Source organism: Maylandia zebra, linkage group LG17, assembly GCF_041146795.1.
Source record: "Maylandia zebra isolate NMK-2024a linkage group LG17, Mzebra_GT3a, whole genome shotgun sequence".
In the NCBI taxonomy this organism is placed as follows: domain Eukaryota; kingdom Metazoa; phylum Chordata; class Actinopteri; order Cichliformes; family Cichlidae; genus Maylandia; species Maylandia zebra.
In genome coordinates, this window is record NC_135183.1 from 39370648 (window position 1) to 39393484 (window position 22837).

Here is a 22837-nt window from a genome sequence, read left to right on the forward strand (position 1 = left end):
GGTATGATGAGAATTAGCAGACTGTCATAGGGGTTTGATAAAAATGGTAAAGAGAGCTGAAGGTATGTTTGCTGATGTAGTTGTTGTAGGAAGTTACAAGGCTGCAGTGCAGATGGTGCTGATAACATTAGTTTTTACATTTTTAACTATTAATTATTCCTGACAGGGCTGCAGGATTAGACTGAACAGTAAGTGAGCTGTAGGGTTCAGAGTCTGTTCCGATCTTTAGGAGCCATTAGCACAGATGAAGATGTTATCATTGTCACGTTGCTTCTGTCGAGCCCAAACCCACATGCCGCCGTCTGTGCGTCGTGTATGCATCCTGTCACACAGCAGACAACAATTGGCAGCTTCATTATAAGCTTAGAGAACCATGTGATTCTTGTGCTGGACTAAGATACAGCATTTCCGGTGTTATGAACACAGCATGCAGCACACAGTTTATCAGTGCACGGTGTAATAATAATACAGTAACAATGCATCCAGTCACTGTATGCATGATGTGAAACAGGTTTATCATATGTAACAAACCCACAGAGATTTGTCTTCTCAGCTCTCCTGACTGTTTCTGCATTTTTCAGCCGATTGTTTTGGCTTTTGTGGTTTTGGGTGAGTCGTTTTGGTTTAAGTCACTCTTGTCTGCAAATATAATAAATATGCTGAATAGTCCCAGCTCAGCAACAAGCAGCGCACATTTCGAGAACCAAAACACCTGCAGCTACTACTTCAGTTAGTAGCTTTAGATATGCACAAATAACAATTCAGTCAGGGGTTCCACAGGGATCCGTTCTTGGTCCATTACTCTTTAACTGTTACACGTTCCTGCTCAGTTCTGTCGTAACGAATCATAATGTATTCCACCACGTTGCACTTGCTGCTTCCCTCTGATGATCTAACCCTTGTTCACAAACTAATAAGCACTGATGACATTCACTGTTGGAGATCTAGAAAGTTTTCTTGAACAGAAACAAGACAGATGTATTTCCTCTCTGAGGAAATATATCTCTGTCTCTTCTTATCTCAAATTGATTCAGAGAAACTGGCTCGTGCATTCACATCGAGCAGGTTTGACTATGTTAACACTCCATTTGAGTCCTTTATTTAAATTTTTACTTTTTAATTATTTTATTTGCATTTTTCTAATCACTAGGGTTTGAGAGTAACGCAATTTCTATTCTGTGTATGTCCTGTACATGTGGCAGAATTGACAAATAAAGTTGACTTGACTTGACTTGACTTAAACAAAAGTGGAAATATTAACATATTATCCGAGTACTGAACGCACTCCACTGGCTCCCAGTTCAACACAGAATTTATGAATTAGAATTCCTAATTCACAAAGCTCTCGATAGTCTGGCCCCGCAGCACATCTCTGACCTGCTCACTGTTTATAACCCAATGAGTCATCTCAGGTCATCAGGTGCAGATTTGGACTGTTCTCAGAGTCAGACCTCCGTGCTGAGGGTACTTTCAGGTACTGTGGTCCTGTTCTTGAAGTAAGCTGCCCGCTGACCTGAGGTCAGTTTAAAAACAGACTTTTTTATTCTCTCAGCCTTACACTTATCAACCATGTGTGTGTTTAACTTGGACTATTTCACTGTTTTCATTATCTTAAGGTACTGAAGACTTTTTAAAAATCTTTACGCTCATTTAGTTAGAAATAAAACAAAGACTATTTGTAGCTTATATCCGTGTTTGTTGGACAAAATCAGTTGTTTTCCTACTTTTAGCCCCCTCAGCGGCTCCCAGGGCCGCACTGAAGCTACTGCTGCCATAGATATTGAACTAATAACACAGTCTCGTGGGGAAAGCCGTTTAAAAATAATAACAATAATGAAAAAAATACCAAAACCGTGAATCACACGGCTCAGGCCTGCTGTGCGCATCGCGCTTGTTACTCAGCGTAAGTGCAGGGAGCCGCCGGCGGGCAGACGAGCAGCAGCCGCTCACTGCAGCAGCCAAGGTGCTCGTCGGACGCGCTGACGTCACCAAATCTTTGACAGCACTTCCTGGATGGTGTTTGTTGTGGGAAATAGCCGCGGAGGCGCTGAATCGTGGATTTAGGCCACATAAGCGGCAGGAAAGACGGCACCGACTGCCACGATATCGCACCTCCAGGCATGCGGACGCGGCACCTTCCGAACAGTGTCCGATAAACGCGAAGCAGAGACGGGCTGAGGCTGAAAGAAGGACGAGGTGGAAATACTGTCGGACAGCCCTCAGAGCAAAGCCCCCCGACAGCACGGAGCTGTCGCGATGTTGTAACTAGACCATGGACAGCAGGATAAAGTAAGAGCTCCGAGTGTTTGTCCTCTCTGCTGTCGCTTCTATGCTAAAGGCTAACGCGTGCTTGAATAACGCTAAACGGGAGCTGCGTGCGTAAATGCGAAGGAATGTCTGGCGTAATTTGAGCCATCATCTCCAGCAGTGGCTTTAACAGCGAGGCCAGCTGGCTGCTCCGCATTTGGGTCAGTCTGTCGGCGTGTCTGCTAGCTGACCACCAATTAGCAGCTCCGCTAGCCGAGCAGACGGACACCGGTCGCTTGGTGCCGTGAACAAGCCGTGTCCCGTGACCTGAGCTCGATAACGTTAGAGATCAAAGAGCCCGTCTTTCTTTCAATCCAAAGCTCCGATGGCACAAGTGGGTACACCTGCATACCTGTGCACTGGAATGCGACCCAGCGGCTGTGCGCACTTTGTGCCCGAGCTTGTGGATGTAACACCTGCTTTTATTCCCCCTCAGCTCTCAGTAAACACTGTTTCATTCTTTTCAGGGAGAATCCAGAAAGAACATTTGATCTGGTTGTACAGGTGGCGTGTCCAACATCTGAAAATGAGGGTAGGTGATCTTCCATTTATAACTTTCAGCCTGTGTGCGCACAACTTATTTATAAAACTTTAATGTTGTGCGTGATTCATAGAGCTGTGATCAAATTATCAGCCTGTTAATTTCCTGTTTAACAACATAAATGAACTGCTTACTTATTTGTTCCCTTTCTGCTCAGTTAATGAAAGCCTGACGTGGCATTTCGTGGACAACTTCTGACCTTAAACCATTCAGTTTTAACACGTGTCTGTACCAAAATGCCCGTGAATCTCTGGCTCATTTCTGTAAGAAAGAAGCATTTTTGGTTTCCAGCAACTGAGAGGACGAGTATGCCTTTTGATTTCCTAACTTAATAAACGCATGCAGGATGCACATGTGTACTGCTCCAATGAAGCTCAGGTATACTGCATTTTATCTGAGTGCAGTTTCCCCCAGCTCTGTCACTAAGTACATAAATGGAAGTGAAAGTTTGCTTTTAGGGTCTTCCTCAATAGTCTTCTTTCACTTGCAGATTCCTTTTTTCTGACTCTGTAGCCTTTAAACTGTTCCAGTCCTGTCTGCTAATCGTTGGATCCCTGCGTCTCGTGCTGACCCTAAGGCCTCTTGCGAGAGTCAAATGTGCAGACTCTTGTGAAGTAACAGATACTGTGGGATGATGGAACAAGAAATTAGAGAAAGTGTGTGGGCTCGTGCAAAGAGACGACCTTAGCTGGAAAATGAGAATTCATGGTCATTTCACCGACATGTGACAAAGTCATCTTGTGCTTTCTGATATAGACGTTTTTTCTCAGTTTGTAACACCAGTAATTGTAACGCAGAAAGGACGGCGTGTGTGATGGGGTAGTTTGTAAATACACTGGAGCAACAGCAGGCACCACAGGACTTCACTCCTGCATGAGTCCAGACTCGAACAATGAGGGTGCTCATTATGGTTTTGGTTTTATGTGATTCAGAGTTTAGTCTGTCAAGATCCTAAGGACGAGAGGAGGTCATGACCCGGTTTGGCTGTAAAAGTGAAACTGGGAGTAGCTGTTAGCAGCTGTAATATCGTACTGTTAGCGTCGTACAGTCTTCATTTATTTGACAGATTTGCCTGAGCACGAGTTCACCAATGTAGACATTTTTCTGGCAACCGTGACCCCGCGAGGATTGTTTGGAGAAAGATGGTGCTTGGGTCAGCAGGCTGCATTAACTGTTCGGCCCTCTGCAGCGGTCAGACATTCCTGTAGTGGGACTATCCTGGGAAACGACTGCAGCCGCTGAAGAACAACATCGGTTTCTACCTTTTTCTGAATATGGGAAATCGAGTAACCCGTGCTTCACATCCATATCCAGTGTTGCTCATAAGTCGGCTATCACTTAAGCGTATTGTAGCTACATGTTAGGCCAGCTGTCTTGGTCTGCTGCTCGGTGCTGACTTGAAAGAGGTGCTATTGGATGGTTCACGTGTGCAGCCGCCGAGCTGACCAGAGCAGACCGAAAGTTGCCCTTGGATCAAATTCTCATATTGGATTTTAAAACCAAACTCATAAACCACTAGCACGCTCTGTAATAACCGACTTCCTCTCCACATGATCTGGGGTTGGACTCATATCCGGACCCCCTGCTCTCTGGAGTGGAGCCACGGAGCTGCGTGTGCACGCCGCGGCTTCGATGAGACGTAGATACTGTGCTGAGGTCTGGTACGACATGAGAACGGCCCCCGTTGGAGGAGTCGCCGTGACGTTAATGTGTCCTGTCTGCCAGGCGGGACTCGTGTTTGCGGTGGTTTTATGTTTCTTTTTAAAAGAAGCAGTTTCAGACGACCGTATGAGGAATGAGTCATTTCTCCTCTGATTCTCACCAATTTCCCTTTCTTTGACTTGGCTTTCGGTGAAGCGAGCGTGAAACAAAACACTTCGCAAAGGTTACAGCTGTCAGAGCGGTCTATTGTTTTACCGGCGCGTCACTATTCTATATGTATTCATGCGAGAAGCCCTGACATATGCGATTCTCCTTCCTCTGGAGCTGAATGAGTTAATGCTGTGACTCACAACAAACGGGCTCTGGCCGCGCTGTGAAACCAACATGCTCGCTCGCCACAAGCTAGAGCTGTTTTCCCTGCAACCGAGTATTAGGTACTTTGCCAAAGAGTGCCACTTCACATTCACACATAATCTTCCAACTGCCTCACATAGACACATAAACAAAAATGCAGTCATGATAGACTATAATTAAATTGTCATAGCAACATGATGTAGAACGTGCGAGCGTTTGCAGAAGTGGAGGAGGGTTTAAGTTTCCTTGTGCTGTTCTCACATCTCCTCCACAGTTTAGGGAATACAAGTTTAATTTTAGACGGATTTTTTGGCTGGATTTCACTTGTTGTGTGCACGCCCTCTTCCAGCAGTTTGGTTTCAACTCAAATGCTTTCAGGCGACTGAGGAGGAGTCTCCTTTGAGTGAGCAAAGAGCCTGTGTGAGTTTTGCTGATGCTGCATCACTGTTGTGCCACTTTTCACCACATCCTGGTCCTGCAGGTTGAAACCAGATCCATGTGCGGCAGCGTTACCCCTGCAGTGTTAAAAGCAGCATCCTTTTGTTGCTTTCGGTCATGTTTCAAAGTGCAGGTAAAATTAGCTCAGACCTTTTGATAGTTGGTCAGTGTGTCGACCCTCAAACTTCCTGTGTTAACTGTGTTTCACACCTCCTGCAGTCAGCACTGTGCAAAAAGCCAACACCCACACGCTTAAAGAAAAGCTTAACCTGTCTTTAGTTGTCTCATGATGACTTTCCTCAGTGTACATTTGTGCAGAATAAACATTTATTAGTTGGCAGCTAATTATTTTTGCCCGACACAAAGGCTGACATTTGAGATCTGTGTGACGTCGTTAGTTCTGAATATAAGTGACCAGCACTGTAACAGCTTTGATGGCTCAAAGGCATCGACTTAGAAAACCTTCGTCTGAATCAGCAGTGCAGTGCACATAAAGGGTTAAACCTTAATGAATTGTGTTAATGGGACAAACCTAAGTAACCAACCTGCAACTTTTCCATTAACCAGTTCACTGAAGCCGTGTGCTGCTTCTGGTTTATGTGGTCATTTGTGGGGTTTATTCACTGTAAGCATGAATTAGGATTTGTTTAAGTGTTCCCTCCAAGAGAACCCGAACCAAATGATACCAGATTAGGTCAGCTGGTCGTTAACTCTGACTCGCCAGCATCTGACTGAGTCCATCTAACAAAGTCTCGTCTGTCAGATGCTTCCCTTCTGTGACTGCTAATAATGACTTTCACTTCCTTCCTGTTGTTATTCCTTTTAAGTTTTGAAAGATCAGTCTATTGCAGTTTCAACAACACGGGTCGGAGATCGTTACAGAAACAATAATAGCAGGTTTGGCATTTCAGGGGGAAGTACTCGGACATCATCTGTCATCTGTAAGCACATTTTTGTGGTGCGGGCTCTTCGTTTCTTGAACATTAATGCTGTGGACGGGCTTATTTAGGAACAACAGTGTTCTTACTAGTGCATGTATTGCTTTAGTGAAAGCCAGTAATTACGTTTGACTTGTGTGTAGCTGTCATGTTTAACACTTAACGTCTGTTTGAAGCACACCGAGATTCAGACCCCTGTTTCCATAAAGTGGGTTTGATCAATACACCAGAATTAAAGTATTGGTAATCTATAGTTAATAGCAGGGATGTCACGATACCAGAAGCTTGGGTCCAGTACCAGTACAACATACTTACCCATTCAATACCAAAACAAAATGATCATCCTGTGTACTTAAATATAAGCTCCTAAAGTAAAAGCACATTGTAAAACACTGACATGCTGGCAGATCATTTATTTAAAGTGTTGACTTCATGTTATGTTGATGAGATGTTAGGATGGTTGCCATGTAGCCGGCTAATGTCGCACTGTTACGCTGTGTTAGCATAAGCGTTAACGTTGCCATTGCAAACATTTCAGCCGATGGAACAAAAGCTGGTTTCACAACAGCGGCGCAAGCTTTCTCAGAAATAAATATGGTGACCTGACATTAGAAGAATAATACTTTAGATGTTATTACTGTGAAATGAACAGACTCTCAATTAAATTAATTCAAGGCTCAGGGAGGGGCGGGGCCATCTGCTGTGATTGGTTGAGGTGACTCATGGGGTGAATTCATTGAACCGATATTAATGCAGGTGTGTTATGAGCGCTGCTAGATTGGCTGTATTTCAAAGCACAGTAGTGTTAGTTGCATATTACCTTTTGCAAATTGATCATCACCCCTTGGACTTCCTCAGCTGTAGTTTATGTTGTGCTGCTTGTAGTTTTTCCTGTTCTTGTGGTTCTCTGTCTGCATGTAAGGACGGACTACAACACTTGTAGTTTTACGCCACTCGCTCTGCCTCTGTGCTTATGCTGTTTATGATACCAAAGAAGAACAAGTGTCGTTGCATTTTTAGAGTTTTTGATGCCCTGAGCATAAGTTCTAGTGACATCTGTACTTAATAGTCAACTTGCCTTGTTTGCTACCAGTATGTGAGACCTCCCACACAGCTTAATCTCAAAGATGGCAGATGGCCCCGCCCCTCCCTGAGCCTGGTTCTGCCGGAGGTTTCTTCCTGTTAAAAGGGAGTTTTTCCTTCCCACTGTCGCCAAAGTGCTGCTCATAGGGGGTCATGTGATTGTTGGGTTTTCTCTGTATGTATTATTGTAGGGTCTACCTTATAATATAAAGCGCCTTATGGCGACTGTTGTTGTGATTTGATTTGGGAAAAATAAAACTGAATTGAATGAATCCAAACCTAACATATTGACTCAGAAAGGCCAAAAATACTGCACATACTGTTTGATCGTGCCTGTTGTTGGGCTTGTAGGCTCCACACAAACAATGTTTCATTAGCTATTATGCGTAAAGCCTCCCATGCCTACCTGTGGTTGCCAATGTGGGATTAAAAAGTGTCCCTTCAAGGAAGGGGGTGTAGTGTAGGCCCATTTGTTATTTTTAATTGTTTGAATGTTGTGTAGCTTTCTGCTAAATAAATAAAGAGCAAGAAGACAGTTTGATAAACTGCAGTTTTAAAAAAGCTAATTAATCTCCCATTTTTGTGCTTAAAAATGGCAAATGTCCTTTCTGTGACATACACTTTGTTGTTTAGCAAGTCTCTGATGATTGATCGGGTATTAAGCTGGAAATATGATTCAGGAAGCTGCCTAAAATTGGCGTGCCTAAGCATCGTGAAAGATAATGCAAAGGCAACGCGGGTCAATACATTTTGTCACTTTGTTGTTCAGCTGGCAGCAGACCAGTCTAGATGTGCGCTGGGCTCATGCCTCTGTTGTGCTCACAGAGATCAGTTATAACTACAAGGATCTGTGATGCTCGGCCAGCGCAGCCATTTAGTCGCCGTGAACGTCACAGGCTTTGTTGCTATCGATACCTGACCTCTCCTGCGCCCTAAAGTCTGACTCACTGCAATTTACATCACGTCTGCGTGTAAAGAAGAAGAATGGCGCTAATTTGTAAGTGTGGCGCTTAAAGCATGTCATTTAGAATAATTAACTCTGCCAGTGTTTCCAGTGTGTCCTGTTGGACTGGCTCCCAGTTATTAATCCCGAGGGTGGGCTTGTTTTTCTTTTCCTTTATTTGCCTGTTTGCAGTAGTTCGTCGGGGTAGTCCACTGCCCTACGAGTGAAATTATCTTAAAAAATCAAAGATGCTTCAACTGTCAGTCTCCTTCACAAATGCATCAGTAAATCTAAAGAGCCTCAGCATTCCCCAACAGAAGCGCTGTTTAGCAAAAGGAGACAGAAAGCTGACAATGATGGCAGTGTTCGCAGGACTTGGCTCAACGCTTGGATGTGTGGATAGATGACAGATACTGGTCCTGGTCCACGGAGACCTGGCCTCCCTGTTCAGCCTCAGCTCAGTTCCGCTTAGCTCTGTTGGCTCGCTGCTCTGTGGATGCTCAGGCTGTGAGCAGGCGTTGCCTAAGAGCGTGACTGGCATGCTAGCTACTAGCGGCCCTGGCTACATAAAGCCATATTGATGTGCTTCCAAGATGCTGCCAAAGCTAGCAGATGACGCTAATGCTGCCAAGGCAGTAGGTGGGGACAGATGCTACCTGTCCTCGCCCGCTCCCTCCAGCCAGATTGTTCCCACTAACAAAGCAATAAACTTAATAGATCAGCATATCAGTTTTACAGCAACATTCATGCTGCAATTAAGGGAACGATTTACTGTTTAAAATGAAACAGAGGAAAGATTGAACGATGCACGGAGGTCTTTTATTTTGAAACGCGGTCCTGTTTACTCTGTTCGATAAACTACAACCTATTTTCTGTCTGCACTGTTTCCACAGTTCAAAAACTGCGGCCTCCAAATTGTCAGTGAATTTATGAATGAATATTCGCGACTGTTTCCCAAAAACCTGCCGATAGACTGACGTCTTGAGCAATGTGTGAAGCATGAGATCCTCTGCCCTTGGAGGATGGATGAAAGCACTTTTTGTGATCTTGTTTCCATGCCGTGTTTGTGCCTGTCAGTTGTATACCTTTGAGCAAGTGTCTCCTTTTGTCTGAGATAAGTGACAGGTTTCAGTGTTCGGCATAGCTTCCTGCCAGTGTTAAAATCTGCTGCAGGAGGACTCTGGGAGGGTTTTTAAGAAAGTAAGGTGTAGCGTGCAGCCTGATGACTTTACTTTGTCCAATTATGAAAAGTTAGTTTTATTCTACATACTGGGAACTTTTTCGCTGAGATGCGAAGGTCTCACAGCGTCCCCTGTTAGTCATCGGTCCGCCTCTCTCTGCGCTGTAGCGCCCTCGAGCAGCGCTATAACGTTCATTTCGTTCCTTTGCCTTTCACTCCTTCCCATTTCCACCCTTCGATATTCACAGAGCCAAACTCCCGTGTGGTCGAACTTTTAGAAAAGGTTGAACACTGACATTCGACAAAATGTCAGAATTGCTCCTTGACCCGGGCTCTGCGAGTTGTGAAGTTTGATTGGATACCAGCTGTGTGTCGAGTTTGCAGCGGGCTCACACTCAGACGGGAGGCCATTGGAGTACTAACAGATGCCATGGCAGCAAGCAGGGTGTTGATTGATCATTAGAGAGCCCACACTCCTCCACTCGCACTCCTGAGAGGACCCTAGGGTCTCACACTTTGTTTATCTCTCAGCCTTTCTCCCTTTCTCTCTCGTCTCACCCTCATGACTTTGGTAAATTGGCTCTTTTTACACAGAATATTCAAACTCTTTGTTATCTTTTATCCGTTTCCTGCTGGCAGCGGCTCGGGTGTTAACGCGTGTTGTCCGCTAATCACAGGGTTAGTCGTTCGATCCCTGGCCCCTGCACGTATGCTCAGGTATGACACTAAACCCCAGTTTTGCATGGCGCGAGTCCCTCGACTTCCTGCTGTCCGGACTTTATCGAGCTGTTCAGGTTGAAGTTGGTGCTGGTTGTGATGCACCCTGTTCTTTATTATATTAGCAGCAGTAACAGGTGCACGAGTGTTTATCTGTTTTACAGCATCGTCATTAAGCTGGATGGAATAGAGGCGTATGTAGTAACAAAAACTAAGAATAAGCAGTTTGGATATGAAAGGATGTCTTCGTGGTTTTTATCCCAGGTCTCCACAACAACACTGATACACAGTGAGCTGCAACGTGTCGGTAAAACTCGTTTGCATTTAGATTTCTGGTTATAGATGACAACAGAGGCTGCACAGTTTTGGTCGGCGCTCCGCTGCTTTGCTCTGGAGTCGTTTGTCGCTCAGCCGCGATGTCATGCCCTGCTTCCAGCTCTTTTTGAATTTTTCCCATAATTGCTCCCCAGGTCACAACACCAATGGATTGCCAAAGCAGAAGTATCTGTGTTTGGTGGGGGTAAGTGGTTTTGGCTGTGATCGTGACCTATGAATATTACACTTCAGGTTTTATGGGAGGAAAACTGAACATTATCTTCAAAAAGAAAAAAATAACCCCTTTGGTGTGCTTTTGTTAATCCGATGTTGCTGGTGTGGCAGCAGGACGCTGAGGCCTCCTCGTGTGGAGGCCAAACTGTGGTTATTCTCTGCTCATTCACTCAAGCCCACGTGTTGTAAAGGTGTTGTTCTCAGCTTTCAGTGAGATCACACTGTTGCTTTTGCGGTCATTAAAAAGTTTCAGTCCTTTTCTTTCTGTCGTCTCTTGTTTTCACCGGACTGACGGTGATGCTGTGGCACCGATCCATGCATCATCTTAACTGCTGTTTCTTTAAAATAGAGTCTTTTTGGCTAAAGTGTGAAGAACTGGGGCAAACTGAGACAGGGTGTGGCAGGCAGGTATGTGAGGAAGAATTATGCTGATGGCGGTGGTTTATAAACGGAGAGGTGGGAATCTTTGGGGGGGTTGCTCGCTGAGCTCTCCGACGGACTGACACAGCACTCGAGCTCCGAGGGCAAACAGTTCTGTGTGTGTGTGAGAGACTGCGTGATAGCAGGTACGTGTTTTAAATGTATAGCGTGTGCCCCGCGCACGTACGGCCGTGCATGCGTATGCACATCGGTACGGATGTGCGAGGCTGTGCATGAGATGAGACGCAGCGGCTGTGGGAGCTGCAGGAGGCTCGTCTGAATTCACTCACGCTGCCAGACTGGGAGAACATGGAAAGACTTCTAGGCACCGACACTCACCGGCTATTTTTAGACTTTCTCCCCTTCCACAGGAGGGGAGAAGAAAAGTGGGAGAAAGCAGGGATGGATCAATAATTTAAAATGAATTTGATGAAAGCAGAAGAGTTTCATGACATTACCTCCACTTGCAGCTTAAGAAGTGTTGGTGGCTTGTTTCCTGCTGCTAAACTCAGCTGATGGGCAGGAGTGTGTATGTGCAGAGCAGCAGATGGTACAAACATGCGCACGCACGCACACACACACACACACAACCAATTATTCAGACTGAAAGAATAATGATTGGCTGGTCCGTATGCGTGTAATACCAGCGTGGCCTACTTTAGCCCACCGATGAACAGGATTAGCACAGACCCTGTTTCAGTGTTGCAGAGAGTTTGAATCTGACCTGGTCTGCAAATTAGACTTCATCAAGGAAAAAAGTTGTGCTGGGAAATACGTGGACTTTTGCGCCTGTCATGTAGAGCACGGCGGTGACGGGGTTTTAAAAGGATTAGGGGTTGAGTCACGTTTCATGACTGCATGAATTGGCCCGCTTCCTGTATCGTGTGCAGCGGGAACGAGGCGAGTAACATGGTTACCAACCGTGTTAAACGATACACCACTTTGTGTGAGGTGTACATGTGAATGTTTTTGATTTAAAAACAAAAAAGCCGACCGCTCTCTGCTTCTCAGAGGTCGGTCCTGTTTGTGAAAAAAAAACAAGAAAACAAAAAAAAGACAGGAAAACTGTGGAAACGACCACAAATTTGCAAAAGGTGAAATCTCACTGGGCTGATGCCACATAGAGCCACGTAAAGTGAAGATAGAAATGTTTCCCCCGGCAATTAAGGAAATCAGCCTACTTACTGACGTGATGTGAGCACTGGTATCCTGACATCCAGGCTGTTGTCCTTTAGACCTTAATTTGGTGTCTAATGCCAAATAAAACTGTCTGTGCTGTCATCTCAGCTTCTATTCTCACTATTTACATGCCAGCAGCTTTGCCCTCAGGCTACGTCTCTCCACCCAAGGCTGCTCCGATGTTGCCTAACACCCCACAATTACTCTGAAGACGATGGCGTTTACATCCATGGAGTCGCCCCTGCTGGCCCTTAATTTGGGTTCTGGCCTATTTTTTCAGGACAGAAAATATAGGTCAGTGTGGATGTCTGAGACCATTTATCATTGCAAATCATCATTTAGCCACTGGGCCTTTGTTTTCGTATCGACACAGTGGTTTTACTTTGATATGAAGCCTATTGATAAATGTTGGGCTTTGGTGCGAGTTTGTTCTGGAGGAAGTTTTGCTGACTCATTGTTCTGTTTGCTCAGAGAAAATATTTGAAGAATGATTAAGTGAGTAAGATGATTTTTTTTCTTAAATAACAGGATGCTTACACGGTGATGTGTGATTGAAAATGTTTTATTGCAGCAAAGGTAATGCAAGCTGTTATTTACCTTTATTTTTAGAGATGGCGTTCTGCAGGACGTGGTGTGTTCCCCTTATAAGTTGTTGTTCTGCAAAACGTGGTGCGCACTTTTCTGCAGAAGCCAATTACATTTCTGAGAAGTGTGTGTGTGTGTTTCTGTCAGTACTTTGTCCATCAGTCCTGCAGAGCACCGAGATCCCCGTGAATGTGTTGGAGATTAGGAGCTATCGTATGCTTTTAACAGCTATATTGTCATCCCTGTGGAAAGACTGACTGACTGCCTGACTGAGAGCTGTCTGTCTGCCAGCCTTTACATGTGAACTTCAAATCACAGCTCGGCAGCACCGAGCATGTAGCCGCCAAAGGCAAGGCTTTACACTGTCATCAGTACCACGCGGCTGCCTCTGGGTGCTGTGCCATATGACATTAACAGAGATCGATCCCCTCCGCATCTCAAGGAGCTGCTGTTCTGCACAGCGTTTCCTCTGATGCTGTTGCCGCCACCTCAGAGAAAAGAAAAGGAACTCTCTCCCAAGTATCCGACTGTCTGACAATGACCCCGAGCAGCAGCTTTTCCTAAACCGTATACGTTATCGGTCACGTGACCCAGCAAATTCTGCTTTGCAACAAAGTGTCTTTTACAAACGTTTTCCGGCAGTTTCAACAAGATTTGTGGAATAAAAGAGGAAAAAATGACCAAAGTTGCACCTCGGTGTGCTCTTGTTTTTATGCATATTAGCCTAATAATAGAGTTGTTCGTTTACATTGCTTTTATAGATGCTGTTGACTGAGGCAGATGGTTGGACCATATGGAAGGAAATCCGTGACTATGTGCAGATATGTTGGGTTTTTCCAACCAATCAGCCGGCAGCCAGGCGGCGAGATCCTCACCTTAAACTTGTGCTGCTGTAATCAAAACTCTGTCGTCTGCTTCAGTATCACAGAGACAAATCTAGGTCATAACTTGGATTCCAGGTTATATCTCAGATTTTAGGGATTTTTATTGCCATCATCGGTTTCATTGTTGTGCACGTCGAGCAGGAGGTTTAGAGAGTCTGTCCTGGGAGACGCCAGTTTGTTTTTTTCTTCTTAGCTTAGGAGGCTAACACCCGCCTCCTCCCGACAAACACGCTGGTGTTGCGCTGAAGATGCAGTCATGCGGAGCCAGCGTTTGACATAATGTTGGACCAGTATGGAATCTGACTGGGAATATCAACGCTGATACGTGGTGATACACAGAGGCTGTCACAAAGGTTGCATCCATATGCTGTGCCACTCATTCGTGAAGCTGTGAAATTGGGTTGCATCCCAACTAGCCTGGAGACAGTATCGCTTTCACTTCTCTCCCTCGCTCTCTCTCTCTGCACATCCCACTGAAGCATTTTCCTCTCATAGCTGGAAAGACAGAACAACTAATGTGGCATTAATAGGGTCACATCATCTCCATGCAGCGCTTTCTTTCTTCTCCTTCCAGCTGAGACTGTTGTTTATCTTCTTCAGATGTAGCTGTAGAGATGGCTTCGAAATCCCCGAGGCCAACATCTCTCGCATGTGAAGCCTGCCAGTTGGGCTTTTTGGCTGGTAAAGCAGGCTCTACCTTAGAGGGTTTTTTTCTTCTTTTCTCCTTTTGTTTATTCAGATTTGAAGCATTGGAATTAAATATCATCAAGACCTATTTATGGAGCCAATCTAGATCAACGGTGCCACGCAGCGGAGCGATTATATGGTGTTTTGTGTTGCGGCGTCAGGTTTTAATTTAATCGTGTACCAACACGGTGTGACCAATCGGTGTTAGAACACCTAAGAACCATATCATAGTTTAAGAAGTTTCTCTTTCCGAACCTCCGCTCGCTAAATCGGCATGAAATGTAAGCCTGGATGGGCAAAAAGGGAAAAACAGTTTAAAGCGCCTGCGAGTGTTTTTCTTTCTGCTGGCCTTTGAAAGATGCCAGTTAATCTGCTTACGCCTTTAATTGCGCGCGGAGGGGTTGGGCCTCCTCCCGGCCAGAAAAAGACTACTGATCCAGAAGTAAAACGATGACCACCGCAGTTATTCCTTTCTTTAGGTTGCATAGCCCCTTCCCATCCCCGGTTTTCTTTAGCCGCCCTTCGTCTCCTCCTACCGTACCCTCCCTCAGAGGGAAGAAAGCTCCCCGTTCTGACAATAGACATTTTTTGCCATATGTTGGCTTGACATCTTCATCAGGTTCACAGCAGGTTACCTTAGTTAACTTTCACTCCACTGCCTGATGGGATTTTCTCCCCGTTTCTCCACTCGGCCCAGGCTCAAAGTCTAGACGGCCTCGGAGGCAGGGTCCCTCTAGCCCCGTGTCCACAATGGCCATATTGTGGACGCCGGGTAGCGGCGGCTTCCTCCAGTTACAGCGAACGGGCCGGCGCTAAAACAATGCTTTTGTCCAGGGGCATACGAGGGGGGCCTAATCCACTGCACACTGTGAAATAAATCTCTCAGAGATGAGAGTGAGTGAGAGAAACTGAAATGAATGAAATCATTGCCAAGGAGGTTAGAGTGCAGCAGTTTAACCCCTGGCCAAGAAAGGGAGGCAAAGGGAGTGGGAGAAAGGAGGAACAAGGAGAGGCAGGCGCTGCATCCCTTCATCTCTGGAGCTCGGATGGAGGAGAGGGGCTGCCGGTGGCTTTCGCAGATTCTCTTCTCACCAGAGGAGCTGCTGTTCACCATATGGGATTTGGCCTCTCTTAACAAACAGGCCCCCTATTCACTCGCAACACACAGTCGTTCGTGGAATAAGGTGAAAAAAGTGCATTTCTTATGCCTTTAGAACAGTGGATGGCCACGAGGGCTGCGAGTCTGTGTTTGATTCACATAGTATAGAGAATTATAAAATAGGGGCTTTCATCTAAATGTGTATTCACACTGGATTTAGGGTTTTTGCTGAAAACGGTTTTAAAGCCGCGCATTCAGGTTGCTGTTGTTGAGGCGATCCTATAGAACAACGCGCACACGCCTCTGCAGCGCAGTCGTAAACCGCGATCGTCGTCGGGGTTCTTCGAATAGTTTGAAAAGACTCGTTTTTATTTAGCATCGTGCGAGTTGGATTTTCCTGTTTTTAGTTTGGTGACAAAATGACTTGAAGTCGAGCGAGTTGCCACGCTGCACTGGGCAGCGAGAGGTTTCTGACACGCTGCTGTAACGAGCCAACTTTTTCTTCCAACCAGCAGCGTTAGGGATGACATCCTCTGCCAACAGCTTCTTTTTAGCCTACTTGAAAATCCCAAGAAGCAGTAGATTTATGCCAAGTCGAACATGCCAGCGTTTTTCTTTTTTTTGCTTACTTGAATGTGCCAGAAGTATCGGATAGAAATTTATACAAAGACTTAAAGATATCGGAGGAAAGGTAGCGTTACCACGTCATGTTTGTTGGTTTGTCTCCTACGTTGTTCCACCAGTGACCAAAACCAGTCAGTCGAACTGTGCTGATCTCATATCTTTACCAAAACTGAAAAAACTTGGGTCTAGATTCAGATTTTTACTCTCAAATCAAATCGGCGGTGAAACGGGAAGAAACGAGTTTATGTATCGGACGCGTCGCCTGTTCCTGAGGTTGTCCAAACTAATAACTCATTTGATGGACGGCTGCAGAAATGTGTTTTGTCTTTATTGGCATTTTGTTAGTGTCTGACATACACCAGGTAAAATACGTGTTGAACACTTCACCATTTTTCCAAGTAAATCGATTTCTAAAGGCCCCGTTGACATAAAATTCTCATCAGATGTTGGTAACAAACCGTCCAATCCAGACGTGCAAATGTCTAAATGTCATAGATGTCCATAAGTTAAGGTTTGTGCAATGATGAGAAATTACAAAGAGAAAACAGTGTTGAACATGCTTTAATGCTCCTCCTATGCTCCGAGACGCCTCCTGTGTGCAGAAACTCAGGTGTGATTTTGGCCCAGCCTTCCACATAAAGGTTTCATGGGCGTCTTCAATGAACTTTGACCTTTAGTTCTTACATAGGTTTGAATTGGGTCATCCAGTAGCTTTATTTGCTTTCTCTGAATCCAGTTGAGATTCCTTGGCCGTGTGTTTGGGATCGCCCTCGTGCTCAAACGTCACCCTTGCAGCAGATTTTTATCAAGAATGTCTTGGTACATGTTTTTCTATTCATCCTTCCATCAGTTATGTGAAGCGTGTCGGTGCCACGTGCTAAAAAACAGCCCCACATCCTGATGTTCCCACCTCCAACCCTGTTGGTGTTTTGACCTCCAAACGTGGTGTGTGTTACGGCACCCGGAGAGTTCAGTTTTGGTCTCAGGTGACGACGTTCTCCCAGTACTTCACAGGCTTGGCTTATTGTCGTAAGCAAACACGTCTCAACGTGCTTTGTCTCCTGCAGTGGAGTCTTGTGTGGTGAGTGTGCGCACAGGCCTCGGTGGTTGAGTCTTGGACAACTCTTTACGGTGAAATGATGCTCTTTGTCCTTTCAGATTACACAACACTGCTCACTGGGAAAATCCTTCTGTAACCAGTGCCGGATGAGAGAGCTCACTGGTTTTAACCATCATGAGATGTTTCTTGTATGACACATTTTATTTGCCATCAGCTGTAAATGAACCCGCTGATATTAATTTGCACCAAGTGGCAGGACTCTAATTACTGATAGATGTCACATGGTGTCGTGACCGTCCTGCCTTTATGCTTCTCCCGTTCTTCATGTGTTCAATACTTCTCCCCGTCTCGTTTCTCATTATTACACATAATTTCTGTGCATGTGTGGACTGGATTGGTCGTTCTCTGGTGAGAATTTCATGTCAACAGCACCTTTAGAAGTAGATTCACCTGGAAAACTGGTGAGGTGTTCAGTACTTGTTTTTCCTGTTGTATCTTGCAAAATCCAAGGATGACAACAACTCGTCATGTTGACCATATTTATGTTGCATTCAGAAGCTGTAAAAACTGGATAAACATTATGGAATCTGCACCGAAATAAATCCTCACAGATGTAATCAGATTCTTGTTCTTTTTTAACAATCCAAACGATTTGTCAGTTACAATCCACCAAATTTCATGGTGAACTTTCTAAAAAGGACGCGAGGGCACCAAACCTGATACGTCGACTGCCTTCGCAAGCTTTCACGGGTCCGGTTTAGATTTCGTGCCCTGCAGAAATTCTCGGCCTCCTCGTTGTTGCTTGCAGGTCTATTTTTGTTTAACCACATCGTTCTGCTGGTGAACACTAGCAGCAATGTGGCAACTGTGAAATCCTGCCCTTAGCAGCAAAGTTGGTGGGTTAGGACTAAACTTCATCAGCTGTTGGGTGAGGGATCGAGGTGACTGCTCACTGACTTATGTCGAGGTGGGAAATTTCAATATGGTTACCAGAGCCTGGCGTGTTCACTAGTGACCAACCGTCAGCTGCAAAGCGAAGGGTGACGAGCAAATTGCTTCATCTGCGGACGGCCTTTAGGCCACGCACCCACCTCTTCCCTCCTCCACTCTCCTCCACCGCCCTGCACGCCGCCCCAGCACCCTTTCCCCATTAATCCATTTTTCCACTGACTTTCAAAGGCAGATGTCTCAGAAATTGCCAAAACACCGATTTTTGATCAACCAGCACCGCCCTCATCTCACCAGTATCTGTGTCACGGCTCAGGGGCTGCCGGCTTGTTGCCCCCATTGTGACTGTTGGAGTTCAGCCATGCTCAAAGCCCTCAGGGATCAATGGACAAGCTAGTGTACTGTAAATATTCACTCCTGAGCTCGCTGTCTATCTGTAAACACGCATCTACTCACACGGTACACATTTGCACACAGAGCACGCACACGCTTTGCAAACAGACCAGTGGTCAGCCCTCACTCATCGCCACGTTTGCCCACATCAATTTTCTCAGGTGCGAATGGAGGAATCTAACCCTCGATAGGTGATTTCAAATCAATTCTCACCCACTGAATCTGTTTACACCCCACCGGGGTGAAATATGCTCTAGGTTGTTTTCACCTCGTCACTCTAGCTAAAATGTCCTGTTTTAATCTGGGCTGCAACAGCTCTGTATAGAATCTGTCAGCTGTAGTTTGATTGACATGGGAGAGGTGTATGTCTATCAGATCAGTCTGTTATGCACGTGGGCCCAAAGACCCGTGCGTGATGGATGTCTAAGCAAACAGCAGGAAGCAGTAGCTTGGTTTTACGGACGTTTCAGAGGTATCCTCGACCACGGCGCTGAAGTTTTTCCAGTTACAAATGCACGAGTGTCCCATCATTTGGGATACGGGAGAGTGGGGGTCGTCTACCAGTCAGAAGTTCGTAGCCCTTTACGCGCCCGCCTGCTAAAGTATGCTGGGGCAAGATACTGAGAGATCCATCCATCAGGGTGTGAGTGTGTCTATTTGGATGTTGGACAAAAACGCTGTGTGTGTGTGTGATGAATAAGACTTGTAGTAGAAACTGATTTGACTGGTCAAATTGACTAGAAAGGTGCCCTATAAGCACCTTTACCTTTAATTATTCTATGTGCACATGCATATACACACACACTGTATCTCCAGCTTGCTGCTAGCCTTGTCTGCTGGACACAGGAAGTGGTTTATGTCCTTGTTAGCAACAGAAAACATGTAAGTATGACGTCCACATCATACTGGAGCCAGAGTCTAAACCCACAGAGGAGAGTGCACGTGCAAATCACGTCATAAACAATACGACAGGTTGTTTGAACTAGTAACATTCTGCACGTCGTTCTCAGAGGAAAATGAATTGGAGCGGTCTTTGCAGAGTTCAGGTGTTTTTCAGAATGAGACGTATCACGGAGCTCTCACTGTGTGTGCACGTGTGCAGGAGGGGAGGGAGGATAAACCAGTGCAGGATCTGTCATAGTGACATTTGTGTCCCCTGGAGGAGCAGCGGGGGTCCTCTTCACCTCTGTAACCTTCAACTTTCAGCCTTAACCCCCTTCGGGCCCCCTCTTGCGTCCACCACACGCCCTGGACGTTCTGAAGGGGAGGGGTATGTGATTGCAAGACGGTGAGAAAAATAAAGAAGGGGGTGCAGAACTGGGGAGGGTGGGATGAGGGGGGAGAAATGAGGTGAGTGTGGAAGGAGCAGCAATAGAGCTGAAATCGCTGGGATGGAGAAAATGAATGGAGGCGAAAGAAGAAACACCTGGAGCAAAGACGAGAAGGACACATGAATGATAAAGGAGGGTGTTTGATAATGTTCAGAAGTTCTTCCTGCTGCACCAGAAAAGTCTTCTTTGCGTGTAGTCGCTCTCTCTCTGCTCGAGGCATGACTCCAAACTCAAAATGAACATGTCAGGTAGGCACGCAGGGACTTTTCCTGGATCGAAGGGGCCGATTTAAAGGTTATTGGGGCCGTTTTCATGCACGGTGAATAGGTTGGAATATCTCCTCATCAATACTTGAGGTGGTGTACAGAACAAGCCGTCTGGTTCCTCTGTCCTGCATCGTTCACCAGCAGCAGTTCCCATCCTCTCACCCAGTAAATAAGCATAAAATAGGCCGAACTGTCGGGGCGATGGGGGGTCGTAGAGCTTGGAGCTCTTTTTTTTTCTGTCAGTCTTTTCAGGATGGGGCCCATGAAATGATCCAACAGGATTATGTAAGCCATCATTGATTGTGCTGCGTCCCGTCATCCGTGGGTCCTTTGTGTCCCCCTGTCTCTCGCGGACAGCCCGGTGCGTTAGCCACAAAGCTACTCGTGGTGTTGCATAGCGTCTTCATCCGAGCAGCCGTCTTCTCTTCTCTGCGTTATTTTTAGGCTCGAGGTCCATCGAGTGCATTCAGCTTTCTGTTAGAGGGCTCAGTCGTCCTCGCGTTTCAGACCGGGTGAACTCTGGAGAGGTTTGCTGCTTTCACATGAACTTTTTCATCGTTCTGCTTTGTTTACATAGAGGCGGGGGGGTGTTTATGAGCCCGTGGGCCTTTTTCTGCGGCCGTGACAGTGAACTTGGCATGTGTGAGCTTGTCTGTGCAAACCCTCGCTGTTCTTGCCAGGGTCACGGGGTGACCTTGGAGCTGTGGAAGCCATGTTTACCACAGACCCCTGTGTTCTGGCTGTGGCTGGGTGATCGCTTCATTTCAAACACAAAGCATTAAGCCTGAGAGAAACTAGCGTGTGTAGTTTGGACGCTCGTGGGTCGCGCTGAGGCAACCGTCGGCCGAGGCGCCGATTACGCGGTTCTTTATCACGTGTGCCAAACACGCCCTTATTCACTATCCAGATATTCTGGAAATGGTTTCTGTGCTCTGTCTTTGCTAAATACATACGACTGCTGGATGATCGCAGTACTGTTGGCTGGTCTGTCGTGTCTGTTATTAACTTACCGGGTTGTATCTGGCGCAGCGAGGATGCGATATGTTGAGGCTTTCCTCATAAAACACCAGACGTTGAATTTTGTCTGATCAGAAGCCAGAAGTGCACCACAGAGTGTTTCATAGAAGCGCTCTCTACGCCGAACACGCCTTACTTCCTGTATTCTTATCACTGGCTGATAAAACGGGTATCACACATATTTCATTTCCTTTATTCAAAACCAGTTAATCACCTTGGCTAATCTGTCAGCATCAGTGTTGTTTAAGTTGTTTACTACAAATGGATATCGCAGTGTGCTGGGTTTCATGTAGCGCTGCTGCAGAATAATAACAACAACAATAATAATAATAATAAACCTTTTAGTGTAAGATTTACATCTCCTCAGCAACACCAGGCTTGAATCAATGTAGCAATAATTAAGCAAATAAACTGGGGTGCGTGTTACTGCGGCTTAAACGTGCATGATTTGGTGCGTAATATAAACTCATATCTACAACGAGAGTATAGATTTGCATATTTACAGCGCATGCAGCCGAGACACTCTGTGTCTTGTCTTTCACTGTGTGCTGCTCACTCTGTGCATGCGCGAGTGTGTGTGTGTGTGTGCGCGAGTATGCATGTGTGCGTGCGTGCACAGACTCACAGCAGCCACCCTTGCCCCCACCCCTCTCATTAATATGTATGTGTTCTGAGGCAGCTAGCAAAGACGGTGTGTTTCTCACCCGCTGATTAATGCTGTCTGTCAATTACCTCTAGATCCAACCGTGCTGTGGAGCTTCCCCCAGGACCACACAGACCAGGTTGGAACACATTCTGCTTTTTCATTCCTCTGTCTGTCTCTCCCCCCAAATCTTCCCCTGGTTCAATGTTACAGACAACCTCTACCACCTCCTCTTCTCACATCTCCCTTCCTTCCTTTTCCTAATGCCCTCACTCACCCTGCCATCCTGTGGTAACCTTCCCCAAAACCTACCACCACCACCTCCACCGTTCCTTCTCTCTCTCCCCTCCTACTCTCCGTCTCACTGTACGTCTGTTGTTGGTAATGAAAAGCAGTGAGCAGGTCTTCAATAACTGACGAATCAGTAATTATCATGCAACCGTGACAGGAATGCGCACCTCTGTTTTCCTCTCTGTGTCTCGTTGTCCTCCTGTTTGCCTTTTGTTTCCATTTATTGTTCATTCGAAATCGGAAATAAAAATAAAACATCTGTTTTGTGCTCTTTGGCTCAGCGTTCTGATACAAATCACTCGGAGGGTTGGTGTCTGTTACCAGTTTGTGCGACTTAAATTCCAAATCATACTCCGACTTTATTTATTTTTCTTCACTTTAATGGAGTTTCTCACCAAAGCAGAGAACGTGGGGAAACCATTTGTGCGATGAAGTTAAGCAGTCAGGTGATCACAGGTTCGAACGGGCTGCAAACTTTAACCGTTTGAAGTCTGAGTCTGCCCAAACGTCCAGCCGCTCAATCCTGGGTTCGCTCTAAGGATGCACCAGTGCTATATGGCAGACATTAACCACAGGTTCACATTAAATACACGTTGTTTTTGGTTAAAATGCAGTGCCGCGCTCTCTCATGGGACGCCTTCGGTCCCCGAGCCTCATCACTCCCTCATTGGTTCAAATAAGAACCAATGAGGGAGTGA

The 22837-nt window shown here is 45.9% G+C and overlaps 1 protein-coding gene across 3 annotated transcripts in view; it reads left to right on the forward strand.

Annotated features, from left to right (window-relative positions):
- Positions 1 to 1945: 1945 nt before the first annotated feature.
- Positions 1946 to 22837, forward strand: part of dennd1b (DENN/MADD domain containing 1B) — a 93405-nt gene continuing 72513 nt past the window's right edge. For 2 of the 3 annotated variants that reach the window (XM_004553763.5, XM_012919829.3), the window contains exons 1-3: positions 1946 to 2289; positions 2775 to 2839; positions 21944 to 21987. In XM_004553763.5, coding sequence (XP_004553820.3) covers positions 2273 to 2289; positions 2775 to 2839; positions 21944 to 21987 — 126 coding nt within the window. In that variant the 5' untranslated portion in view covers positions 1946 to 2272. The remainder of the gene's footprint in view (positions 2290 to 2774; positions 2840 to 21943; positions 21988 to 22837) is intronic. The other variant, XM_004553764.5, reaches the window with a different exon arrangement.